At 32.8% G+C, this 9558-nt stretch overlaps 1 protein-coding gene and 1 long non-coding RNA gene across 4 annotated transcripts; one reads left to right on the top strand and one right to left on the bottom strand.

The window, feature by feature from the left end:
• Positions 1 to 653: 653 nt before the first annotated feature.
• Positions 654 to 3541, bottom strand: LOC120081522. The gene is made up of 2 exons (XR_005482868.1): positions 3405 to 3541; positions 654 to 936 (listed from the first exon to the last, which is right to left on the bottom strand). It is a non-coding gene; the product is annotated as an uncharacterized LOC120081522 (long non-coding RNA).
• On the top strand, positions 948 to 9092 carry LOC120081521. Of its 3 annotated transcripts, XR_005482867.1 has the most exons (3): positions 948 to 5166; positions 5324 to 7960; positions 8305 to 9089. XR_005482867.1 is itself a non-coding variant. In XM_039036481.1 (2 exons), the coding sequence occupies exons 1-2, from the start codon at positions 4313 to 4315 to the stop codon at positions 5961 to 5963; spliced, it is 1494 nt and encodes a 497-aa protein (XP_038892409.1). In that variant the 5' UTR covers positions 948 to 4312; the 3' UTR covers positions 5964 to 9089. The 3 variants fall into 3 exon arrangements, 2 of the variants coding, with proteins under 2 accessions (XP_038892409.1, XP_038892408.1); XM_039036481.1 differs by having other exon boundaries at positions 5324 to 9089; XM_039036480.1 differs by lacking the exon at positions 948 to 5166 and having other exon boundaries at positions 7078 to 7960; positions 8305 to 9092.
• Positions 9093 to 9558: the final 466 nt, after the last annotated feature.

Raw genomic sequence — 9558 nt, 5'->3', positions numbered from 1 at the left:
ATTTTGTTTTTACAGCATCTTTGTACTTTTTAAAAGGCAAGGTATTCCCATTTTCTTTTGATATATTTTATTCTTCCAAAAAGATGGATATTGTAAAATAACAATATTTTAATAATAAGTTTGAAACTTGTTACATATTTTTAAAAAACAATATTAATAGAAAAGAAAATCCCTTGCTTGTCCCCTAATGTAGATCCACCACTAGACATATTATCCTTCTAATCTGAAAGAAATACTTTCAGAATTTGGAAATTTAAACACTCCAAGTTACTTTATTCATAATAATAATTGAATCACTAAAACTCTTCAAAATATCTGGCAATATATTAGTTTACTTTTTTTCCCATGTATGTTAAAAAAAAAAAAAAAAAAAAAAATCTAAGAATACAATCTAAAATATATTTGTGATCGATGTTTTCATAATGTTGATAATATGTAACATGTTCCTGTTGACAAAACTTGTAAATAATATTTTGAAATGATAACAACAATCTTTATTCAAGAAACTTGATTAACCGTGCCATGTTTACCAATTTATAATGAAAATTGATGTAATCCTGATCGAATTCTATTGACAGATCAATCATAATGAATTTCAATTGCAAATATAATTAGATAGCTTTTGATCGCATTTATCTAAAATTAAAAATTTGGTCAAATTTATTGTTACCGTTACGATTATCTTTACTTTAAGAGCCAAAAAGTAACGGTGATGGTAATGATAAGTAAATGTATCAAAATTCATAGTTTTCCTTCTAAATAGTAGCCATAATGGTAATCATAACCATAATCATAATGATAACAATAACGATACAACGTAATTTTCAGACGCAATTCAATTGATCACCTCATGCTCGTCATTCAGATTACTTTACTTGATTACGAATTTTCAACTGCAGTCCATTTGTCAATACGAATGCAGAACGCCGGTAAACACTGACAAACATAAAAAAAAATGGGTCACACTTTTCAAATTACCTTTCATTTATTGCGATACACCTTTCATAAACGTGGCTTAAGTTAAATTTTTCCTGTCTTGAAACTAACTAATTTCAACCAACAAACAATTAAGGTTTGCATAACATAAGATCTAATTAATGCAAAAAGATCAACGATTTACCAAGGACTTGTTTGGTAGGCAATTCGAAAGCAATAGATTCAATTGAAACATAGTTATATAGTTTAAGTAGCACGAACTTGTACTATTAACCTCAAGGTTTAAGTTTCAATTCCCACCCCACACCCACATATTGAAAAAGGAAAAAAAAAAAAAAATTATATATCATAACACATATTTGTTGAATCAGTAAATCTCAAAAACATAAAACAAAATCTAGATCGACAAACTAACCGCCCTAAATCTTTCAACAAAAACCCAGTCCCAGTGTCAATTTTCTTCGAAGATATCATTACACAAAACATAACTAAGTTAAGCAAGATCTATAAACGCGTAAAAATGAAAAGGTCAGCCACTTCGATTATCTTTTTTTTCTCTCTTTAGAAGCCTCGTAGTTTCCTCCTTTTTTTCAAGGATTCTTTTGAGGTTTTTTAGACCGCTGCCGGAATTGGATGCCTAGTTATACTCAAACTTTTGGTAAAGAAAAAAAAAGCTAAAAATGTCATTTTGATACATACTTTAGAGTCTGTTCAATTTTTTTAATATAATTTTTAAAAAATTCCTTACTACTAATTCATGGTTAGTTTTTCAAAAAATAAATAAATATCCATTAGTATTTTTACTATAGGGGGAAATTTTTCATATTATATTTTATTGCATGAAAATTATTATTATTTATTGAACCAATTTCAATGAACTTTAATTTTGAGGGGCTAAATTTAAGATTTATTAAAAATATATGGACTAAAGTTGGGCAATTGAAAGTACACGAATTAAATATGAACAAACTTCGAAGTCCAGAAATCAAAATTGTATCTTAACCAAAAAGAAAAAGAGAGAAGTTAGAATATCATTTTGGTTGTTATACTTTTTTGTTCAATTTAAGTCTTTGTACTTTCAATTGTCCAATTTCAATCCCTATTCTTTCAATAAATCTTAAATTTAGTCCCCACTACTACTTTATTATTTATCACAATAAAAGAAAAAAATATTTTGTTATCTATTAGCATAAAATTTAAAAATATATCCACATATTATACTTCCTTCCTAGAAAATTATTATTACTATATAATCAATTTCGAAAAAAATTAACTACGAGGGATTAAATTTAAGATTTATTGAAAATGGACAACTAAAAGTACATGAACTAAAATTGAATAAACTTTTAAAGTATATGGACCAAATTGTATTTTTTTAAAAAAATGTATATGGATCAAATTGTATTATTACCCAAAATATATATATTAGACCAAGGAGCTCTTTGAAGCACTGAGTTGAAATACTATGTTTGGAATTCATATGTCTGTGAAGTTTATATATCTGGTGTAGAATTGTTTTGCCCGAGTTCATATGTATGTGTTTGAGATGCAAAGTTAAATTCATATGTTAAGGGCATGTGATACAGTTTTTTGAACTTTTCGTAATCTGCTTTTATAATTACTATTTTTGTTTTTAAACTTTTTTATTTAATAATTTTACTCATCTTTGTTTGAAAAAAATACGAATTCCAATTTTTTTCTTTTATTTTTAAAGTTTTTCTTTATTTCTTTTCTTATTATTGTTGTAATGTACAACAATTAACCAACTATATTTCTTGTAGGAATATAGTTAATAAAATGGAAAATAAAAAAGAAATCATAATTTTTTATTTCTAATTTTTCTCAATAAATTTAATCATCTTCTTTTTTTCTTCCTCCTCTCATTGCTCTATATTTTTCCTCGATCATGATTTTTTTTTAATTGAATCTCCTTCATCATCTTAGTAGCCAATAGAATGTCACCACATTTCTTCAACAATTTCACTTTCAATTCATCCAAACAAATCTCCATTTTCACTAATTCTTGCTAGAAAATGTTCCAAAAATAAATATCCATTTTATGATTTTTTTTTTTTTTGTTATTTGTTATATTTTTTTTTCTTCTTAACTTTGTGTTCCACCATTCAACTACATCCATACTTTTCCAAATTCATAACACTCACTTGATATGTGAATTTAATTAAATAAAAATATATATATTACAATTTTGTACATATAAATATTGCACTTAACGTAGACAAAATATTTTAACAGTCATGGAACGTGCAGAAAAGATAGGGATGTCGTTAAGGTTTATTTACATGTTCCCAATAATAGTTAAAGTTAGGGTTGTATATATATTATATATATATATATATTATATATATATATATATCATGGCCAACAATGATCCAATTTCATGCATAAAAAAAATTCTCCACTAAAATAGTTAAAGTTGGTCAATCCTACCAAGTAGATGCAAATAATACCTTTTCCTAGACTGTGGTGGGAATGTTAAGATGCAATCGGTCTTATAATAGTTGGAGGTGGCCGTTGAAGTTGATTATCGAAGGTGATTTTCGCTGTAGTTTGTAATCGAAGAGGTTGTTGGAGCCCAAAGTTGGTTGCACGAAGGTGGTATTGAAGTTGGTCGACAGAATTTGTCGTTGAAGCTGGAGTTACCCATCGGGGTTGGTCATGCGATGGTGGTTGTCGAAGTTGATCATCGTAGATGATTTTCGTTGGAGTTTGTAGTCAGAGGTAGCTGTCGAAGGCTGGAGTTGGTCGAACGAAGGTGGTCAGCGGAGCTGGTCACCGAAGTTTATTGTCAGAGGTGGTTGTTGGAGCCCAGAATTGATCGTCATAGTTGGTCGTGAGAAGGTGGTTGTCTGAGCCTTGAGTTGGTTGTCAGAGTTGGCCGAGTGAAAGTGGTCACCAGAGTTGGTTCCCAAAATGTGGCAACGGTAGTTGTCGACAATGGTCGATGAATGAAGTCATTGAAAACATTGAGAGAATGGAGAGTTTGGGATGAGTTGGTAAAATATGCCAACTCAACTCCACCAACATTTAAAATTTGTGGGTTAAATATTGAGTTAGTATACTTTATCAACTCAACTCAACTCAACTCATGTTGGTAAGCCAAATACCCTCTAAGTGAGATGAGTTTTCCCAAATTAAAAGGTATCCATCTCATCCAATCTTATCAAGTTCTTTATCTTTTATTCCACTTCATTCCGGATGCCAATAGTCTCAATAATCACTTTTTTAATTGAATTTGGCTCCAAGAATCTTTGCTTTACTTTACTACTGTTCACCAAAGTGTCTACAAATACGGGAGAAAACACCATAATTTTTCCTTACAAAGAGTTCAATCTTGATAATTAACTTGCATGTTGCCATGGCCTTTTGTAGCTTTCCTGATGTTTATTCCTGGATACAGGACCTACCACCACTTTCTCAATGGAAAACTACTTCCATTTCTACATCCATATGCTCTTCAACCTCAACCAATTCCTCCCTCATAATTGTTGCTGCAAAAAACCTTCACTCCCCAACCGTTACTTTTTCAGTTACTGCAGATGTCAGCTTTCCTATTTCTCTTTGGACTTCAAAACCCTTGATGACTGCCACCAATTCCTCGAATTTATTAGACAAAGAAAGTATGTCAAGTCTTTTGCTTAATTGTGTTCATGATGTTCTTTACTATGGCTCAAACCAAAGACAGAATTCTAGCCATAACTTACTCAAACTCGATATCAGTTCCAACTCTAAAGAAATCTTCAACCTCGCATTTCTTACCCTCATATTCTTAATCTGCATCTATGAAGCTCCAGTCGATCTCCGTTCAAATTGTCTTATGACTCTCAAGCATCATTTGGCAAATTCTACTTCAAGGCAGATATCAAAGGTGCTTATGAAACTGTTGGGGTCTAATCTAGAACAGCAATGGGTGAGATCCTTAAACCTTGCAATCACCAACTGGATATTGGAGCTCAAGGCCACTGGCCGTACTTTGAAAACGCCCTCACCTTTGTTCTCTTATTCACTTTCGACATACGGGCTGTGGAAAGTTCAACTGTATTGTCCTATCATTGCAATGGATAATATTGAGAATTCAAGCAATCCTTCAACTGATGAAAGATTGCAGTTCTCTTTAAATTATCACCAGCTTGAAGGGGTTCTGCAGTTCAATTACAGGGCTGTGGTTCGAGAAAAGTGGATTGATCTGAGGGTGCACGTTGATAACATAAGGTAAATTGAACTTTAAGGCTAGTAACAATAAAAATAGTGGCAATTTCTTGAAAAGCAGATGAAAATCTGATCGTTCAAGCTGTTAGAAGGAACTGGAATTAAAGATTATCAGATATCTTTGATAATTGAGTTTAAAATGTATACTGGATTTTTGCAGGTGTGACATCATCCGGCTTGTGAACGAGACTCTCTTATCCGAGCGAGGAGTTGGTGGATCAGAAAAGCACTTTCCATCACGAATTTCACTGCAACTCACTCCAACTTTCCACACAAACATAATGAGTGTCTCAGTAAGCAAGTCCTCAAGTAACCCTCAAATAGATATTGGAACTGAAAAATCCTTCGAGGCTGGTTTTGAATCTGCAACATCATACCCAGGCCTCAAATTAGCAATAGGGGAGACTGTAACGGTGAGCTTGAAACCATGGAAATTTGAGCAGTTAGTACATGGCAATGCTGCAACCCTTAACTGGTACCTTCATGACAGTTCGGATGGGAAAGAGGTGGTCTCCACCAAGCCATCAAAACTTGCACTCATAAATCCTAAAGCTTGGTTTCGAGACCGTTACTCGAGTGCTAACAGACCTTTTAACAGACAGGGAGGTGTCATATTCGCAGGAGATGAGTATGGAGACAGTGTGTGGTGGAAGATTGATGGAAAGGCAAGAGGGAAAACTATGGAGTGGGAAATTAGAGGTTGGATATGGATAACTTATTGGCCAAACAAACACAAGACATTTTACACTGAAACCAGGAGGCTAGAATTCAAAGAGATTCTCCATCTTTCAATTCCTTAGGTCAAAAGAAATCATAAGAAATAGACGGAGATTAATAGTCTGAAATCTCTTTCCGACTTATTTGATTTCTTTCTTAGTAACAAACAAGACATATCTCTACTTCTAAACGTGTTGCCAACTACATTTGTCTACATATGGTTATTTCATCGTCTGTAAAAGTTTATATAGGTTATTTGATAGTTGTATTAAATTGAGATTAAACTTTCAAGAGTGGGAAAACAAGGGAAGACCCCCTTCCAAAGTCGTTACAAAAATGTTCCAATTTGGTAGCCTTTTTTTTTTGTTTGCATTTGTGTTCTTTCAATTTAGCTCAATGAAAATTCCTTTATTCTTAAATAATAACAACAACAATAATAATAATAATAAAGCTCCTTTATCTCTAAAAATTCTGATTCCTTCCTTGCCAAGTGAGCCAAGAGAATGCCCTGGTGTAGTGGAGTTATAAAAGCTTTCAACTTCATCCAATTGAATACCAAACTCCGTTAAGTGATAAAATTACTATCTTTTCATTTTAAAATAAAAATTACTATCTTTTCATCCAATTAGAATAATCATATCACACCCAACTCAACCAACCAAATACTTCGATTGAAGTCAAAATGATGTCCAAATTCAATCCTGAAAATGCCCATCACAACCTATGTATTTTCTATGATATATCTAAGTTCAAGTGGAATCTACACAGGTGTTTTAATCAAGAAGGTTTGGTGTATTTTAATTAATTTTGATAATCTTTTATTATATCTTTAGAAATTTGTTGATGTTTTTATTCCTTTTTGAAGATTCTTTTTGGTGTTATAGGCTGCAGCCCACTAAGCGCCCAATATTTTATAGAGACTTAAACTTTTGATCAAAGATTGTTGGGTCGTGTGACGAGTTATCCCTAGTTAAAAGGTGAGGTGTCTATCAACTCTTTCCTATGCAGAACCATCCAAACTTATCGTGTTCTTTCCATTCATCTCTTCTTTCTTGATGCCAATTGTCTAAATAATTACTTTCTCAATTGACTTTTCCACGCTCTAGAATCTTTGAACTTAAATTCCATTCATCAAAGAGTCTATATATATAGAAGAAAATATCATCATTTGTCATTACAGAGAGAAAGAAGAGTTCAATCTTGCTAGCCTACTGCATGTTCCCATGGCTCCTAGTAGCTTTCCTGATGTTTATTCCTGGATACAGAACCTGCCACCACTTTCCCAGTGGAAAAAAACTTCCATCTCAACACCCATATACTCTTCAAGCTTGACAAACTCCTCTCTCGATGTTGTTGCAGCCAAAAGCCTTCATTCCCCAGCCATTACTTTATCTGTTATTGCAGATTTCAGCCTTCCTATCTCTCTTTGGACTTCAGAACCTTTGAAGACCAACACCAAATCCTCAAATTTATTAGATGACCAAGAAAGCATATCCAGTCTCTTGCTAAATTGTGTTCATGATGTTCTTCATTATGGCTCAAACCAACAAAACAATTTTAACTTTAGTTTCCTCAAACTCGAAATTACTTTCAACTCAAAAGAAATTTTCAATCTTGTATTTCTTACCCTCATATTCCTCATTTGCATCTATGAAGCTCCGACTGGTCTACGATTGGATTGTCTTACGACCCTCAAATACCATTTAGCAAATTGTTGGTCAAGACAGACATCAAAGGTGCTTATGAAACTGTTGGGATCTAATCTTGAAGAGCAATGGATGAGATCCATAAACCTTGCAATTACCAACTGGATATTGGAGCTCAAGGCCAACTGCTGCACCCTGAAAACACCCTCACCTTTGTTCTCTTATTCATTTTCAACTCACGGGTTATGGAAAGTTCAACTGTATTGCCCTGTCATTGCAATGGATCGTATTGAGAACTCATCCAGTCCTTCACCTGATGAAAGATTGCAATTCTCTCTAAATTATCACCAGCTAGAAGGGGTTCTGCAGTTCAATTACAAGGCTGAGGTACATGAGAAGTGGATTAATCTGAGGGTTCACGTTGACAACATAAGGTAGATTTGCACTTCGAAGCTAATTTATGCGCCACTAAGAACGAATTTCCTTTCTTTCCCATAATAAAAGTAACAAAAGATACCGTCAAATTCTTGAAAATCGATTTCAAACTGATCTCTCAAGCTATTAGAAGTAATCGATGTTAAGGATTCTCACGTATCTTTGACAATTGAGTTTAAACTTCTTCTCTCTCGCCATAAGAGTAACAACCATGAAAAAAACACTTTCTAGAAAAGAATTGATTCCAATTCCAAACCTGATCTTTCTAAACTAATTCACATTACAGATTCTCACGTATCATTGACAATGGATTTTAAAACGTACCTCCCTCAAATTCTTACAGGTGCAACATTATCCAACTCGTAAACGATACGCTCATGTCGAAACGAGGAGTCGGCAGATCCGAAAAGCATTTTCCATCACGAATCTCACTGCAAATCACTCCAACACTACAAACAAACATAACAAGCATCTCAGTTAGTAAATCATCAGACAACCCAAGAATCGAAGTCGGAACTGAAAAAACCCTAGAAGCCGGATTCGAAGGGCAAAACCCTTACCCAGGGATAAAATTGACAGTCGGAGAGACCGCAACAGCAAGCTTGAAGCCATGGAAGTTCGAGCAAATGGTGTACGGCAACACCGGAATCCTGAACTGGTACCTTCACGACAGTTCGGACGGGAAAGAGGTGGCGTTGAGGAAACCATCAAGATTTGCGCTGATAAACCCTAGAGCATGGTTCCGGGACCGATACTCAAGCGCTCTCCGGCCGTTCAACAAACAGGGAGGAGTGATATTTGCCGGAGATGAGTATGGAGAGAGAATTTGTTGGAAGATTGAGAGAGAAGCAAGAGGAAAATCCATGGAATGGGAGATTAGAGGTTGGATTTGGTTAACGTATTGGCCAAACAAACACAAAACGTTTTACACTGAAACTCGGAGGTTGGAGTTCAAGGAGATTCTTCATCTTTCAATTCCTTGATAGTTTTGAAAAAATCAGTGGAAATAATAAGTTATCATTTTCTTCTTGGTGTTACTTTCAAATGTTTAATTATTATTATTATTTTTTTTTTTTTGAAAATTTCAAATGTTTAATTTGAGTTATTCTTAATAAATCTTACATTTTATGATTGCTGTAGTTTAGAATAATTGTTGAAGTTTTTTTTTTTTTCATAAAAAAATGATTATCTACTATCATTTTTACCATAAATCTTGAAAACGTATTTACATATAATTAATCGAATACCATGTGCGTTGCCTGTGTTTTATAAGGATAAAATAAATATTTGAAAAATTTAAGAAAAATATAATAAAAGATATATTGGTTAATTTATTTTTTCACAAAATTAAGTCTTTTAAAATTTTGTGATGATTGTCTTTTGGTTAAAAAAAATTATTTTTCATTTTTATTTGAATGATTTCTTTATTTCTTAATTATAAATTTTAGTTTAAATCTAAAAACTATATATTTTCAAATTTTCGTGATAACTGTCTTTTAGTTTTTTTTAAAGTGCATGTATATATGTATTATTTTGATTAAGATATCTTCTTAATTTTTAGCTTTAATTTAAGGTTAAAAATCACTTTTAATCTTTA

Source organism: Benincasa hispida, chromosome 7, assembly GCF_009727055.1.
Source record: "Benincasa hispida cultivar B227 chromosome 7, ASM972705v1, whole genome shotgun sequence".
Classification (NCBI taxonomy): domain Eukaryota; kingdom Viridiplantae; phylum Streptophyta; class Magnoliopsida; order Cucurbitales; family Cucurbitaceae; genus Benincasa; species Benincasa hispida.
This window is presented reverse-complemented; position numbering and strand designations above follow the sequence as displayed.

Coding starts and splice junctions, on each gene's coding strand:
- LOC120081521 (XM_039036480.1), top strand. CDS start 7,104: ATGGCTCCTAGTAGCTTTCCTGATGTTTATTCCTGGATACAGAACCTG. Junction 7,961..8,304: donor GTTCACGTTGACAACATAAG/GTAGATTTGCAC, acceptor AAATTCTTACAG/GTGCAACATTATCCAACTCG.